Genomic DNA, 18,016 nt, shown 5'->3' with positions numbered 1-18,016 from the left:
TGAGCTTGAACTGCTGTGATCAGCTTTTAGGATCTTTTAACATCCCTAACTTTAGACAGATGTTTCTTGTGTTTATGCATCATCTTTCACATGATTTCAGRGAGGAATGGTAGCTGCAATGAAGAATGGAAGTGAGCTGGCTGTGTGTGACCTGAGTCTAATTTTGTCCTGCAAGGATTCACTTGTTTGGCATAGATGCTGTAAGGAACCATATACTTCTTACCATAAGTCTGTTACTTGTTCAGAATTTCTTGTTCTGCTGATCTAAAACATGTGTTGCTCATCTCCRTTGGATTTTGAAAACAGTAAGCTGTCTACTCAACTTTCCTAGGTACTAGAATTTGAGCATTAAACAAGTAAATGAAATGAACATGTGTTTTATTTTTGTTCAGGTAGGGTGTCTCCAAGTATGTAGATTCCTTGTTCAAGAGTCCTCTGAAGCTCACTAGCTTAAATAGGTCTTGATTGTTTAATTTTGTATATCACCATAATTAAATGTCTTACCAACTGAGTTTACAGTAGGGGCAGAAGTAGTAATTGCATTATAAATAAATTAATGCCTACTGCATGATGCCTGTSCACACAATTTGTTGTGAAAGCGCTAAGCCATTCTCTGAACACTGTCCCCAAATGTGAGGGAGGTATGCTAGATCTTTACCTTCCCATTGACAGAGTACAGAGTTCAAGAAGAGCATGCAGTCATCTTTTTTTGTCAGGCATTGTAAAAGCAAATATGTGGCTGGGCTTCCCAAATGGGGGCTTGCTTGGGTGCAGTCATCATGCAGAGCCCTTGGGGTCAGTGGCGCCTGCTGCGGCTGCCAGAGGGGCAGATGCAGGCTGGCACCCTGCATCCAGGCAGTTCCTGATCTCTGGCAGGGGCCTGTGGGGTGATGCTCACTGTGGTTCAGATAAGTGCTTGTCAAGAACTGCTTGCTGCTAATCAGGGAACAAGGGTGTGGAAATACTTTTAGATAAGCATCAGGAAATGCCTCTACAGAGTGCCTGGCAGTAGTTTGTTTACTGTTTCTTGGAAATTCCTGCTTTGTGTCATATTCATTCAGAAAAAGCAATGTGTTTCAAACTCTGCAGTATGTATTAGCTTATGCCCTTAATCACTGACTGGCAACTGTGCTGTGTGCTTGCGTGATGCAAATCTCAGGTTTTCTGCGATTGCTTTAATTGTTATTAAGCATATTGGAGGCTGGAAGAACCTTTGCTCAGTGGGATAGATTTCTGAATTGGTTCACGGTGATCGAATTCTAAAACAGTTATGTTCAGTCTCTTTGCAGCTCAGGTGAGCACTGTTCTGAGGGGAGATATAGTCAGAGACTGTGTGCTCCTTTTGGAGGACCATCCATCGTATTGTGTCATGAAATGTTAGGGCCTATAAGGAGATTTGTCACTTGTTCTTCCTATTCTAAAGCTGCTTTCTCCAGTGAGGTTAGTGGTAGCTTTATTCATCTTAATTCTTCGTACTTCTTTCTGTCACTCCTGGTAATGGTTTGCTTGCTTGATTTGAATAATTGACTTGCATCTCTAAAGGCATGTACCACTCTAGACCTATGCTGCTGTTAATGTGTTTTACGACTTTTAATCATAATACATTATTCGATTCTTGTAATATCTGAGCAAGACAGAATTATGTGCTGTCTCGAGCTGTTTTACTAAACTGAGTTACCTGGATAATATTAACAAAAATGTGTTTCAAACATAACAAGCTTTTATTTTCAGATTGTGCCATCAAACTGGCAGTACATTTTCTGATTTTTATTGTATATCATAACAGATAATCCTAAGACTTATGTATTCAAATTTAACCCCCCCCAAAGTTTTTTTTAGTGCTTCTTAGTTTCTCTAGGCTTTGTACCTATTGTTCATCTATAGTTAAAAACAATTAGATCTTTTTAACTAGGTGCGAGACTGTGTACCAGTAGCAAGAGAGAGTGTATAAACAGACACTGTTAATTCAGCTGGTGCAATCCGTAATTCACAGCACAGTATTTCTCTAGCAATGGAAGAAGCAATATGAATTCAAGTTGCTTTCTCTTTCAGTTCAATAAGTTACCATATCACTGTTTTCACAGCAGGATGCAGATGATTGCAGATCTCTTTTTAGCTAAAGAAGAATATATGGTATTTATATTAACAAAATCCACTTTTACCTTCACAGATAAATTTGAGCAATTTTGGGCCATAAATCGAAAACTCATGGAGTATCCTCCAGAGGATAGTGGATTTCGATACATCCCATTTAGAATTTATCAGGTAAGAGAAAATGAAATAAACTGTACCAACCTCTTCTAAGATGTGATATATCATAATCTCAATTATGTGGAATTATGCATTCCTTTTTTTTTTTTTAACATTATGGTAAARCATAATTTGTATGCTCGTCTCTGCTGGACCCTTGAGTTGGATGAATTAGTAAAGACAAGATGGACTGTATTTATTCCAATAGGTGTTTACCATTCATTGTATGGTAAGGGTGTAATACTCAAGAATGTGCAGAGGATGGTATAGATGATTTAAAAAAAAAAAAGGCAAATTCTCTCATTAAAAATAACTGCTACATGTGAAGACTGCTTTGAATGTAAAATGCCCTATAAAAGGGCAAAGTCAAACATTTTGGGAAAAACACTTTTTCCCTCAGCACCTGTGTAGGCTTCTTTTCTTGATGGCATTATAAGGCCCCATGAAAGTTATGGTTTAGGTCTTGTGTCTAACTCTTACCTTTGTCTTCTAATCATCTACTTGCATTTTCTAAATTTTTAAAAATGTTGCAAGTAAAAAAAAAAAAGTATATATGTCTGTAATATGTTTTATGATATATTCTCATTGTGAGTGTTTTTTCATTTACATGTTGGAAAAAGTTCTGACATAAGGTTAAAATGAAACAGTGTTTGTTTTCCAGATCTGTGGAGGTTTTTTTGCTCTGGTGAAAGTTAGTTGTCTACAGTAATCTTTCTAGCATTACTGGGACTAAGATAACTTCTGTAATGTGTCTAGTGGTCAAAGCTTAGCAACTAGTCAATGAAATAAAATGTGTTTTGCAGTGTGTTTAAAAATAAAAAATAACCCCTAAATGTTGCATTTTATTCAGGGTATCTATTAATAAATGGTGGCTGTCTGAGAATTCAAAGAGTACCTGTAGTGTATGAACTGAAGTTATTGGGCTACATTTAGTTATGCTAAACAGATTTAGAAAACTCTCACAAATTGCACAAATTACTTGCACATTTTTCTGGCTTATATTGGTTATTTTAAATGTAAAATAGTTTGTTCATTCTTTGCTACTTAAATTTTATAATAAATAATACATTTGAAAACAAACTGGATTTACAGGATAGTTCTTGTAGACTTCCAAAATTAATAAGTGACTAATGAAAATAATTTAATTTTGCAATAATAGTTGCTTTTTATTTCAAACTCCTTAACCATTTGGCTCACTTCTCTCATGCCTTTTTCGGGGATTAGAACTACACTTGAGGATCATAAAAAGTATTGAGAATTAGTTGTAACCTTCCTCAAATCCCACACTAGCTTTGAATATTGTTTTCTGATTTAATACACCAATCCTCTATTTTTCCCAGCAGCTTTTTATTTGGAGAAAAATTCCTTGATATATGTACAGTTTTTCATGTCCCCTCAATTTTTATAGCATTAAGCTTGGGATGAAGTTTTGAATTAAGCATAGTTAGAAGCTTATACAGAATTCATGTAGTCTATCATTAATTAAGCAGTTCTGCTCTGTCCTGTTTTCAGGATTGGAGTATTTACATCTATATACATTTATATTATGCACCTGTCACTATAGAAAAAGCCTTTTACTCATAGTAATGAATAGTCTGATATTACTTTTTAACAGATTCTAATGACTCATTAAAATATATAAACCTACATGATCTTGCTATGGGACTGAAGTAATTTTTCATGTTAGATATAAGACACATTTACTGTCATAATGAAACCTTAGATTGAGAACGGAAGTCAGTTATTTTGTCAGAGATCATAGCAGATGGCAAGGTTTGTGTGACTATCAAAAACTGTATATCAGAGAAAGTAGTTCACTCACAGTATTTTATTTGGTTGGTAACTAAGTTATTTATTTATTCTTTGGTAGTCCTTTTTTTAAAAAAAAAAAAAAAAAACTTTTAATAGTAACCACAAATGGGTGCACTAAGTGGAGGTTTTGCTGTTTGAATAAGGTAGGGATCTTTAAGCCATGAGGGAAAGCTTCTGTGCTATCCACATGATTTCATGCCAAGAAAGTTTAAAAAAAAAAAAAAACAGTAATATCTATCCCTTTATGTATGTTGGTAGTACTTGATGATAAACATCTTTGTATCACCTTTTCTTTGGAAACCCTTGCTTGAGTGTAGTTTAAACACCAAATACCTAATTAAGACCAGAAGGCCAGACACAAATGAAGATGATACTGAGGCAATCCTTTAGAAGGCTGGTGAATATTATTTTCAGAAATACTTTTATTAATAGTTGTAAATATTTTCAGAGATGTTGCTCTCTTTCAGAAGATTGATTGCAGTTGTTTCTAGCTTTTTTTTGTTTGGTTTGTTGCTGTGTGCACTGATTACTGCTTGTCATAAAAGCTTATGTATTTAGAAGAATTTTCAGAAAATGTTAAGAATAGTTATATTATACCTTGATTTCAAACAAGGAGTCCATTCTTCTGTTCTTAACATAAATCTACAGTACCTCGTGACAGACTTGCATATGCTGAAATAACTGACTCAAAAGTGTTCTTAAGATGTCTTTAAATACCCCACCCTCTTAAATGCATTTAAGTTCCCTTTTTGGTGGCAAAATTGGGCTTTGTATTCTAATTGCTTGCGTATCCATAGATAAGTACCTGAAAGCTAGTTTAGCCTTGGTTTGTATTAAAGTAGGCATTGATTTCCTACCTATTTTCACATGACCTGTTTGTAGATACTTAAAGATACATGGGTGGATAGCAGGAACTTACTAGGCTGTTGCAGAATCATAGGATGTGTATGAATGTCAGGGTTTTATAATGCTTCCTTGCCATGATGTTCCCAGACTTCTAGCACCATTGCCTTCAGTGGGCAGAATTCCTCCTCTTACTCTCTATACCTTCCATTACCCCAAAATATTAGAAGGAAATCCTGTGACGGGAACTGCCTAGATTGCTTTTGTTCCTGTATGAGGTGAGCTGATTTCTTTTCCYTTAAAGAAGTGTGCTAGATTGTGGTAAAAGTGCACTAGATGTAAATCAACTAAGAAAAATCGGTCTTAGCAGTGGTGAAATCTGACTTTGGGGGAAGTTGCTGCAGAAGAATGCATACAATAAAGTAAACTTGCGTGCTTTGCAGTGAAGGCCTGATATTTTCAAAACTCAAAGGCTCTTTCATTTGTAAAGCTTGCCTATTAAAATACATTTCTAAAGAATAATATGAATCATACCTCATGTGGTATCCAAATCTGATGGTATGTGGGGGAGAGAGATGGCAAAAATATGAACAGAGTACTTGGGTAAGTCAGAACTAAACTAACCACAGGTAATTTTAAACCTTTGTCCAGCACCTCTTCTTTTAAGTGTAGCAGCTAAGATTGGACTAGAATCTTAGCATCTACCATAGTAAATGAAGAAAAAGATTGAGTGTCACTAATGACCAGTTGAATTGCAATTTTAAAAGCTAGCTAGCTTCAGCTTTTAAAGGTTAGCTAAGAGGTTCTGGAGGTTTTATTACCAACTCTCATTGTCTAAACTGTTTCTTATGGAGCTCACACCAGATGAAGCTTTGAGATAGGTGGAAACTTTTTCTACCAGCAGCAGTTTAAAAATAGCGTTTACATTTTTGTGACACTTTTCCTTATTCACGCATGGCTTATGGGAGGGGAAAAAAGTGCCCACACCATCACTTTACGCATATAAGTGGCTGTGTCTTCAGTTGATAGTTGCATGAAAAGTTTTTTGCTCTAATAGTACTGATGAATAGAATGATTTTACATTTGTTCAGGAGAAAGTAATAGTAGTGTATGAAGTATATTATACATCTAAAAGGTGCTGCTTTTCTCTTACAGTACTAGAGCTAGTTTGGCTTGAGAATTTTTTTTTTTTCCTCATCAGACCAGTTGGTTTTGCATTTTCTAATTGAATGGACTGTAGGCTGATAGATAACAGGAGGTTTTCATCAGACTGTGTTAAAGCCTCTGGCTCCAGGCATTGGAAGAGGGTGTATTAGTCAGACACTGGAGAGGAGTCTATGTACTGTTAGAAACTGGCCTCATCAACCGCTGTCTGCTGTCTTGCACTGCAGATGGGATTGCTTTCAGTCCCTTGTTGCTGTGCGCATAGTTTGTGATGATTGCTGAGCTCTGATACCCTACTCTGTTGTGCTGGCTCCTTGTCTCCATCCCCCTCTTTCCCCTCTCTCTCCCCCTCTCTCCATCTCTATCTCCCTCCCAGTGTCTCTCTCTATCCATCCCTATATGTCTCCCTCCCTCCTGTTCACTCTCGGTTGCTCCCTGTCACTCTCCTTCTCCCTTCCCTCCCTTCCTCCGTCCCCTGCCATCTCTCACTTTCCCCCACTTGCCCTCTCACTCTCTGTCTGTCTCTTGCTGGCTCTGTCTCACTCTGTTGCTTTCTGCCACAGATGTTTTCATGTTGCATGGGCATAATCCACGAAGGTACAGGTCCTCACAGTTCAGCGACGGCATGGTCCCAGCGAGTCTGTGGGACAGTATATTGGGGATGGGCATTGTGGGAGTTATCTGCTGTCTCCAAAACAGCACGCCCATCATCCTTATGGGAATATGAATTGCGTGTGCTGAATTATTTAGTCTGCCTTACCAGTATATAGGGTTTAAAGTTGAATAGCATTTCATTCTTGAAAATAAAATTACAAAAGTATGAGAATGAATTAAGACTCTTCATGATAAGAAGTCTTCTGAGCTGTTCTAGAGTCTCGCTGGCTTGAGGTAGGCTAGTTGTCTTCTTGCCAGCCCAAGAGAGGATGGTCTGGGATTGTTCGCTTACTTGTTCCTTTATTTGAGTATTGGACATGCCATGGTATTGGAATGAGGCTTTGCCTCTATTTTCTAAGGGTTTTTGATTTAAGTTATTAGTTTTATTGCCTAATTTTGTAGTAGGCCTTGGCTTTGAAAAGATTTTTCGCATCATAAGTCCCCCAACATTTTGTGGCAAATTGTACAATTACAAATTGTTTTGATGTATATCTGCTTTAGTAACATGACTCAAATTTGCCATATTTTGTAATATACTGGTTAAATCCAACACATTGCTCTTCATGTTGAAGTTGCAGTATTGAGGTGGCTACTGTGACTTGTCCCCTAAAACTGGGGAGATGGGAGAAGGCAACAAAGTATTCCAAGACATTATTATTCTCTGGCTCAATAACTGACTTGGAAGCCCAAGCAGGGCCCTTTCCCAAGCAATGGAAAACCTTTACTCATATCTCCATGCTAGTTGGCAGAGCTCAGATCATCAGTTCCAGAGACCATTACAATTATGCAGATCAGCACCGCTGACCTATGTAATGATAAATGTTCAAAAGCTAAATCAAAACAGATCTTTTGGAAAGATGTTGGACCCATCTGTAAAGACTTCAAGTGATAAGTTTATACTAGTAAGCTCAATTTTTTTTTTTCTTCACAAAGTCTCTTTGTGCATTTCAAGGTTGAATTTTTCTGACTTCAACTCCAGTTCTTAGATTTTGTTTTGCCCTCTGCCACTTTAGAGCCTTCTGACTTTCTAACCTTTAAGTTCACATACAGAGGTGATTTCAGCAACTTCGGTTTTCTTTGACAAACTGAATCAACTGAGCTCTTTAAGTGAGGCTTGCTTGCCTGTGCTGAAGTTGTTTCGTAGTCCTCTTTTTAAACACTAGCTAATATTTTGATAATCCTCAAAGGTAGTATTAAAGTTTGGGAGGCCAAAAGAAAAATTTGATTATACAAGATTTTAGATTAAAAATACTTGAAGTATTGGTAGGGTAGAGTTAGCTATTTCTTGAAACTGCAAGCCTGTGAAGATCTTTGTCAGAAGTTGAAACTGAAATGTCTAGTCAACCAGAAGAGCTAGAAAATATAGCTGCTGTCGACCTGAAGAGGGCAACATAACACAGGAAGTTTCTATCTCTTTTTGGCTAAGGCAAAATGCTCTTGAATAGACGTGTATGTAATCCTGTATTTAACTTTTTTCCTTATTAAAAATGTCAATTTCATAAAGGACCTGCCAAAAATAGAGCAATTTATTTCTTAAAACTTTCTTTTAAAAAGATCAAGTCTGAGCGATTAGAAAGACTCTTGCCAAATTATGTTTAGTTTGTCTAACAGAGCTATGCTCAACTCAATTTCTGTCCTTAAAAAAACAAAAAAATTGTGGTTCATAGTAAAATAGAGTATACRGAATGACTTGGTTCTCATAGCCAACGGTTCAGCACTGAAGAAACAATAGCACACTTTCACCCATTTTAAATTCTTTCAAAAATCAAATCTCTATGAATAAGTATAAAAGCTTTGGTAGGCAGATATTTTTCCTAATGCCTTAACCTTGCAGGGAGAATTCTGTATGGGCAGCAAGATCCATAAATTACCATGAATACTTGGGTTTTTGAACTTGATAGATGTTCAGTTCTGTGCTAAGTATTTACTTTTCATATCAATTTAACAAATTGTCACCTTGAGCTGAAGGTCTCTGTCATCGTGGTTGAGGTTCCATAATTGTGTGATCTCTTCTGGTTCACTTAAGTACGAAGTGAAATGGGCTAGCTCAACCTATCCACTGCTGAAGTTCACGTTTTTGTGTTAAGGTGTGTTCATGCAGTCCTTATGAAAGACTTCAAAGAAACCATGTGCAAGATCAGCCTTGTGCCTTTAAGAATCACAGTATAGGATGGGGGCTTCAGAGTTTAAAAGAAAAATTCTGAGATTATATGCTGTATTTGTTGTCAGGTATGTGACTAAAGTTTATGTAAATGTGGCTGTTATCTGGAAACCTGTCAATCTGACTAGTTGAAAGCTGTTATATGAGTTGCACAGAGCTCGAGGCAGGAGACTGAGAAGAGATGAGGCTGTAAAGCCATAATTTGGATAGCTACTCTGAGCTGTGGTAGCACTGTTACCAAGCTGGATAGTTTTAAGATAGCTCAGGCTTTGTCCATATGAACTACAGTAATACTTTTGAGTTGAACATAAGCATGGTTTGTATACAGAGAGTAGTTTTGCTTACATGAAAAAGCAGTTTGTTTGAGGTTCTGAATTATGTTGTAATTGGTTTAGACAGCTTAGGGATATCATGGATACTGCATATTGGGGAAAACTGTGCAGTATTTCATTTTTAAATCCTTTTTTATCTTATACTCTTTTGATGCACCTAGGTTCTTTCAGAATCTAAACAGTAGCATCTCAGTGAATAAAGTCACTTTGTGTACACTGTTACATAGATTTTTTTTTAAGTTAGCAAAACAGTCAAATTATGTGTTGAGTTGTCATGAAATAATTGACAATTTGGCTATTCCTAATTTAAAAATGTACTCCTTATGCACTCCCTAATCACAAATTTGTAGGTTGCTTTTTTAACAAATTATTTTTTTTTATAAGACTCATATTTGCTCTGAACTGACTTATGCTAATAAAATCAGAAATAAGTGTATGTAAATATTCATGCTACAATTTGAATTTAAAACTTGAGGTTTAAATTTTTGTGGCTGTATTTTCCTAAGCTGTTTTGTTAAAGTAGTACTCTCCCTTATTTATATACCATCCTAAACTTGTTATGAAAGTTAATATGTGCATTCAATCAAGTGTTAATTCTCAAGAATATGAATGTGTTGAAGATGGAATAAAGACAATAAATGAAGCAGTAATTCAGTTGAATTAAGACTATTTATAGAGTTACTATTGGATCTTGTCATTTAAGTGCTATGTTTTAATATATTGCTGCCTTTTCCTTTGATCATTAAATCTGATTATTTTACTTCTCTGTTTCACTCGGTTTAGTCAACACCAACTGATTTGCCACTTTCACTTTGTATTTAGTTATGCAGTCTGGTTCTTATTTTGTATCAGGACGGATTTTTGCTACCTGAAACTTGCAGTCCGTGACTATATTCCTTTATGATCGTGTGTCTTGTACTATGAAGTAATAGCAAAAAAAATGGTGATTTGCTGTGCATTCAGAATAAGGGGAAAAGCAGGTATGGATTTTTTTCTTCAGAGGGGAAGAGATGCATTATCTTAAAGGGTTATTTCTGTGGCTGTGCAGTATACACACTATATATTGCTTAGGAATTCAACTTAAGGCAAAGCCTAGCCTATTATGGTGACGGAAGAAGCTAAAGTTGATTAAGATGTAAGTCACGACTCTACCTGTTTTTATTTGTCAGTGTTAGTGTATCATCTTATTTTTGATTTACTTAAGTAGAATAAGTAAATAGAACAGGTTAACTTTGGCACAAAATTCAGGATCAGGAAATAGTGTTTAGTTTTTTGGAAAGTACCAAAATTTCTATTTGTACTTTCTAGAAGTCTGAAAGTAAATTGTGTATGTATAACTGTGGAATGAAACAAACCTATGAGGAAGTGAGATATGACACCATACTCTAGGAATACAGTATGCCTTAACACACATAAGGAATGTCTAAAATTTTGCTGCTCTTGACTGTAGGAATTTCTTCTAGTTAATCCTTATTGTGGAGAGTTCGTGGTTTTAACTCTAAGTGGATTGAAAGTGTTGTCTAGTACAATACTTCATACAATGCTTTTAAGAAAACAAACAATATAACATTTTTTTGGATGTAAATCCATTTCTAAGGTTGTTTGCTTCACAGCTAATCAGTACTCAATTGCTTGCTTTTATGTTAGGCTTAATTCTGCATATGTGCATAAAACACTGCAACTGTTGAAAGCAGTGTTGTTCAGTTTTTGTCACTGACTTTTCAGATACCTTTATTTTATTAATTTTCCTTTTCTGGGAAGGAAAGTTAATGCTTCAAGGTCATACTTATATTGTAGAGGTCTTTGTCCTTTCATCACACAACAGAGCCATCTCTTGTAACTTCTTTTTGTTTCTTTTCCGTTATTATTTCCAGCCTTGTTAACCATTGTCTCCTATCTTTCCTATATGTGCAGTGACTCTCTTGAGCATTGGCCTGCTTCTAGGAGCTGTACGTTTCACTTAAGGCTAAATAGTGAAAACTCAGTTGTTTGGAGAATATAGAGCTATACCTTCCCTGCACAAACGAATCTTGTGGATCATTTGAAAGTCCAGCCTACAACCAGAGTGAGGGCCAACCATGCTTTTTAGGTATCTTGAGATGAATGTGACCATGAATACTTCTGGTATTCACTCCAGCTAAGAGTGACTCTCAGGATGTAACAGGACAGGTTGCTTTGGATACTGTTTGTTCCAACTTATACTAAAAAGCTTTGATTTTGGAGGACATTCTGCCTCTTGATTTGGATGCCCAAAACCTTATTGCTTTTTCTTGGACCCTTTTTGTAAAGCAGTTGGGCAATGTCACCTTTCAAACCTATGTTCCCTTCTTCCTATAACACAGACACTGGGTAGTTTTTATAATGTTATAGCTTTATTCTTCCCCTGCCAAATGTAGCACAGGTGGAATCCAATAAAATACTTATTTGGCTAAGCAGGTTGAGGTTTTTGTACTGTTACAGAACAAAGTCATTGGCTCTAAGGAAGATGTCTGTTCTGTATTTTGGATTAGAGCATGTACGCTATAGTTATAGAGGTTTTTAGTCCTCTCTAGCAAGGTTCGCTAGTTGGATGTATCTGCCATACATCTGCAGATGAAGGGTTTTTCAGGATTTTTCATCTACTCTGCTACTGATGGACTACTTAGATCTTGATTTTTTTTTTCCTCTGTCAGAGATCTGTTTCCTCTTTGGGAATTTGTTGAATGAAGTCTGTTCCTAGTGTCTTCATGAGGAAACTCTTTAAAAGTTATGTTGTTATCTATTACAAAAGCTCCATGCAATTCTTTCAGCCAAAAGGGTTGGAGTATACAAGCTCTTATAGCTGGTCCTCCTTATATCACTCCTTGTGAGAACCGGAACATATCTTGGACAATCTTAAATGCTTGCTTAGGCTTTTCTCAGGTTGACATTCAAGATGCTATATTGCCAGAGTTTTGTTCATAGCTGCATGCATCCCAGACTAATGCTTTCCTGCATATTTTTGGTGTATTGTGTGCTTTGTCTTTTGGCATTGACTGGGGAGGATGCTTTAGGAGGTCCTTCATCTGTTCAGTAGAGTCCAAAGGGCTGGCCATCTCAGCACAAGATTTTTCACTGCATATTCAGTTAAGAGTTTTGTCCAAGTTGGTCAAGAGATAATGAAGTATTGATTAGGGATGAATGTCCTTCCACTCTAGAAATATTAGTGGCCATCTTGCCGACTTAGGGAGCTACTCCATGCTGTTAAGCATTGTGATACTACTGAAACCAGAATAATGTGACTTTGGTGGAGGGTAGTGCTTCAGCCTTCATTTAACAAGGGACTTGGAGACCGCCCTCCCAGTGATCGTGTTCTGTAGGGAATACTGATTGGAGTCACAGTGTGAACAAGCACTTTAGGGGGTATTCTTTAACGCACCTTAAAGAACAGATGCCAATATATTCTCAACCCACCATCCTACTGTTTTCTCCCAGAAACCTTAAAGAAATTGGTTAAGAACAACTGAAGAAACACCAAACGCTGTCCTTCCATAGATGATTTGGCAGCTTGTTGAAGAAAGATTTCCTGTGGACCTAAAATATTCAAAGAAGATGAGTTGCTATCCAGGAATCCATATTTCCCAAGAGCAGTGGAACTTATGAACCAGCTGCAGCCTTGCTCAGAAACAACAGTGTGAAAATGCCTTGGTTTTGAGGGAGTGTGGTTCTGTGGTCTTTTTACTTAATTTACCAGGCCTGCAACCCTTTCATAAAGTAAACATCAGATGTACCCAGTGGAAGTGAGATTCTACAAAATAAACTTACAAAACAACAAACCCACTGCAGATGTGAAAGAGTATAATCTCTGAACATCTCACAAGGGTATCAATGTGTCTCCACTCACAAACGTGAAGGTTCACTTAGAAAACTTTTAAGTTCAAAGATACAGGGAGTTCAGAATCAACATGCTGCATTCCAGAAAACTATTTCAATGTTCTGTTAAGCCACAGAGAATTAAATTGTTCCTTAGGAACCGTTGTTCTTATGAATTCTGTGACAGGCTCCTACTGGATGCTATAAAGCTAAATTCTAAGATTCTTTGAAGAATCTGAGAGAGGTTTGTGCCTTTTTTTCTCCTTATGCCCTAACATGATGAGATGCGAACATATTTGGCATGGACATAAAATCAGTGTGGACAGCATGATGCATCTTTAGAAACAGTTATAGAAAGGGAAACAATGTCTTCTATCCTGAGATGATATAATTAAGTTAACCCATTAAATTTTGAATCACTTCTGTAAAAGATGTTTTCTAAATAAGCATATCTTTTTCAGATTAGTAGAACATGAGATAGGAGTTTAACTTCAAATGTTTTTCRTGATTGTAATAACTGATATTGTTGCTATTACATAAAACTATTTCTGTAATATTGTAAGGAAGTATGTTGCCAGTTTAAATAGCATAGAAAAGGGTGATTTTTTTTAATGAATTTTTTTTAAAGCTGTGCAAGTAAAGATTCTCAGCAATGTCTCTGGCAGAATCAACCTAAATAGTTGCCATATTTTTTCTTAGGCTTATAATAATGCTAAATTATCATTAATTGTGTAGGGACTTAGGGAAGAATTGCAGTTGCTTCATACAGTGTGCTCTGTACAATGAAAGGTTGCAAGCAAGACATTGCCCATATATGATTAGGAGAATTGTTCTTAACCATTTGTGACCAAAAGCTATTCGATATTATTGTCAAGACACAACCATAGTAAGCCCTACTACATTAAAAATAAAATTTTAACTTTATTCCGGATGTTTGTAATTCTAGTTGTAGCTTTAATTTGAGGCTCAGCTAAAACACCAGTTTTTTGGGTTGGGGTTTTTTTTTTGGTATAAGTATTACTTTACTTGCAACAATTTTTTGATAAAACATTTGCCAAATAGCAGGCTGTTACAAGTTAAAACTTCCACCAATGGAACACTTTGTATAATTTTTATTGCTTTTTAAAATAATGATCATTAGTGTTCAAAGTCTAAAGGGTTTATAACTTGTGTAGTWTCTTTAAGAGTGCTTTAAAGGATATCAGAATTTTCATGTTAAATGAGGGGTAGGGGTGTGTGTGTGTGTGGAAAAAATTATATATGTATATATAAACACACACACTATACTGTGATACACACACATATATATATATAGGTTTGTATTTAAGTTTGTATTTCCTTGATCATTTAAAGTATGTAAAGATAAGAGAATAAACTTGTAGTAATTGGGATATAATCTTTTCTGCGGGAGAAAAACGATCCATTGAGTAAGTTTGTGTCCCCTACATGGTATGAAATATTCTTTTAACAATATATATTATTTTTATAATTTCACATCAGATCTTAAGAGTAAGAATTTTATTTGTCAGAAGTTTTAAAGATGCTTCCAAATACACATTTGTCATGACCATATGAGAGTATACATACAGGCATTCATAGAATTATCTTAAGCTTCAGTCTAATGATGTACTTCTGCACTACTAATTTGTGACTGCTATTAGTGCAAACTAAATGTCCAAAATGTAGCCTGTTTGGTTCAACTTTTTAATCTTTGTTGCATGTGTCTTAAGAATATTAGGGAGTTTAAAGATCATCCATGATCAGCATAAAAGCTTTAACTTCACAATGAAACCAAATTGCGCTTCTCACCCCTTGACTGCAGAAATCCTAATACAAACTCAAGAAAAAATAAAAATGTGCATTTTTTTCTGTAGATTATAATATAGCTGTATACTGTAACTTTTACAGTGACTGAAAATGTAATTTATTAGAGCAATTAAAAGTGTATTAGGAAAAAAACAGTCATTTGATTTATTCTGTATGTTGGCTTTACAGCTAGCCTTGCAAAACCCATCACATCCTGTTAGTGAGTCAATTTTTCTGGTAATTCTAGATAGGTATGTTGAGCATGCTTATACTACTTCCTTTCATCATATGGTTTTTAGTTACGTATTGGATATATAAAACCATAACTTTGTTCTTTTATTCAGAGAATTTAGATTAGTTCTGTTTTGTAATGTGGCATACCTTACACTTTAAACTATGATGTGGCATCACAGATTAGTGGTTCAAAATTCTGAAAGTAGTACTTGCCTGATTCAAGGCAAAAAAAAAAAAAAAACATAATAACATCTATCAGCTGGAGTTCTTCTTCTTTTTTTTTTTTTCAGAGACTAATTAAGGAAATACTAGAAATAGTCTTAATTTTCTCAGAATGGTCCAGTCCTAATAATTTTGTAAGTGAAATAGAAAAATAGTCAAAGGTGTACAACAAAAAAATCAGATATCTGGGAAAAGTCCTGGATAGCTTGGAAGATCTGAAGAGGATGAACAATCACAGTATGAACACAAATCATGTCATCACGTTTTCTGCCTCTCATAATACAAGATCAAAGGATGCTGATAAGATTTGAAAGATGACAAATTTCAAATTGATAAAACAATACACTGTTTCCTTTTTTATTTCTTTTTTTTTTTCAGAGAGCATACTTCAGGTTATTGAGCTGAAAATCAAGAGTACAGCTTGCTGCCTTCTGAAAGAAATGAAGTTTACAAGTTTTTAATAGATGATGCAGGAAGAGCAAGTTCTTTGAAGCTTTCTTCAGCATAATTGTATTTCTTACTGAGTTTAGCTTTAGCCAGTTGTCCTTCATGTAGTCATTGACTGTTTAGGATGGGACTTGATTTTTTGTTTTAAATTTAGAGGAAGAGATTTGCCGCTTCCATTTGGTTTATTTTACCCGGGTTCCATGGATGCGGGGTTACAGCCTGCGTTTTGCTGGTTAGAACAAAGGCCAGCCAAGGGCAAGGGAGGAGAGCACTGACTGATGTGCAGCTGAGTCTGTGTAAGCTGCTCTGCTTGTCCAGAGAAAAGAAAGTTAAATCTGACTAATCAGTTAGTGAGGTCTGCTATTGATAATGTTTCTTTAGTCTAGCCAGACTAATATGCTTTCTAAGGGAATGGTTTATTCATTCTCTCAAAGAAATCGTCAAGAATAAATTACAGCTGCTGGCAACAGTGTAACTAGTGCTTCTAAGGAAATTGTTGGAATAAGTGGACCAAGTTCTTTAAAGAAAAGGTGTTCTTTTCTTTAAAGATAGCCTTAAAGCATTAGTAGTGTGTATCGCATAGCCTTGGGTGTTGGAGCAATTATGTAGTAGTTACTCTTGGTTCTTCTCACAACCTACGGTAAAAAGAAAGCTCCAGACTTCGGTATGTCTTCGTCTGAAAGTCTCTGTTGGTGTTTATGCTAGAATTGCTTCACTGCAAACCTGTGGAGATAAGTGTGATAGAACAACTTGTATTCTGGCAACTGTTCTGGCTCATACAGAATTTTTGGAACAAAGATATAAGTCAATTAAAATGGTTTAGTAACAGAGAATTTCATTTTCCATCCCCTCTTTTCCCCCGACTATGAACTGTTACAAAGGGTGTTGGATTTGATATTTTCAAGTAAAATAATCACTTAACAGGGGAAAAATTAATATTTTTATGCAAAAATTAAGCTAACTTTGTAAGATTAAATAAAACAACGTGAATATTCTGAACAGCTTATTTACTTAAATTTCTGTTTTTCTGGAAGTCAATGTTGCTGTTACCACAACAACTGTAGATCAAATTTTACAACCACACCTTGAAGCAAGTCTGTGATGAGTAATACAGTTATTTTTAGGACAATGATCAGTTTCTTGCCACACAGATAAAATATTGTATTAATGAGAAAAATTGATCCAGGACATTTTAATGAGGCATTGTTAGACTAGCATTCCCACTTTTTTTAATTGGTTGACATAAACATTGTATTTCATCTCTTTCATATTGTAATTATTATTGTCTGAAGAAACTTAATACATTTATTTCATGTTTGGCTTCATCTCATTCATACTTGATAAAACAAAATATTAAAATTTGCATATAATTTAACAAAGATGTAAGGTGATTAAAATAGTTTTTCTTCATTGGAAATCTCTGTGATAACACTTCCAGAGTCCATGAAAAAATCTTCCTTCTGACTGTTCTAGAGAAACATTCGTATCAGAATTTTCATTTAATGGTCCTGCATCTTGCTTCTAGCAGGTAACTTGCTTTGAATTGCTGTAGTAGGTGTGTTTGGGGAAATTTAGATTTCTGTTTATGTTGAGATTTTTAGAAGCTAAAGCCAAAAATGTTTTCTTTATGTGATAATAAATATTATAGTTTTGGCTGGCGTAATTACTTATTTTTGAGTCTTGTTTTCTAGACTGTCATAAAAGATGTGACAGGGAAAGTGAAACCTTTTCCCCAAATTGCTAGTTAATGAAGATGTAAGAATAAAACAGGTGGTGTGTGTGTGTGTGGTTTTTAGTTTTTGTTTTTTTCCTCTCCTACTTCTCAAACCGCTCCCTGAGTGGCTCAACTGCAGCTTATTAAGATAAGGCTTTTTTCTTTGTGTTGAAATGAATAAATGACCCTTTACTGAATTCTTTAGGAATTGGATATAGCTTTAATTTTATTAGCCAGTACCAAGCGTGGATTACCTTAAAATTAAAAAAACAATCTGTAGGTTTGAAAGCTGCTTACTAGAATGTACAGTATTTGTACATAGGTATACTATACTATGATCTAGTAGTGAAAATGAAGTTACCTTAATCTTGCATTTAAATATTGAATTTCAAGTTATATGTAACTTGAATCTGTAGCCTATTTATAAAGGGTATTATTTCTTAACACATTTTGAAAATTAAGTGTTTCAAGGTTATCCTGACTGAAGTACTGAGTGATTGCTTATAAAACGATTAATGAAGGAGTAAGGGTATAATCATTTTTGGA

At 35.5% G+C, this 18,016-nt stretch overlaps 1 protein-coding gene across 4 annotated transcripts in view; it reads left to right on the top strand.

Annotated features, from left to right (window-relative positions):
- Positions 1-18,016, top strand: part of ATG5 (autophagy related 5) — an 85,837-nt gene that overhangs the window by 37,275 nt on the left and 30,546 nt on the right. For all 4 annotated transcript variants that reach the window (XM_026065735.1, XM_026065738.1, XM_026065737.1 and 1 more), the window contains exon 6: positions 2,171-2,265. In XM_026065735.1, the coding sequence (XP_025921520.1) occupies positions 2,171-2,265 (95 nt within the window). The remainder of the gene's footprint in view (positions 1-2,170; positions 2,266-18,016) is intronic.

Source organism: Apteryx rowi, unplaced genomic scaffold (genome assembly GCF_003343035.1).
Source record: "Apteryx rowi isolate R43461 unplaced genomic scaffold, aptRow1 scaffold_230, whole genome shotgun sequence".
In the NCBI taxonomy this organism is placed as follows: Eukaryota; Metazoa; Chordata; class Aves; order Apterygiformes; family Apterygidae; genus Apteryx; species Apteryx rowi.
Note: the sequence above shows the minus strand (reverse complement) of the source record. Positions and strands in the feature narration are given on the sequence as shown.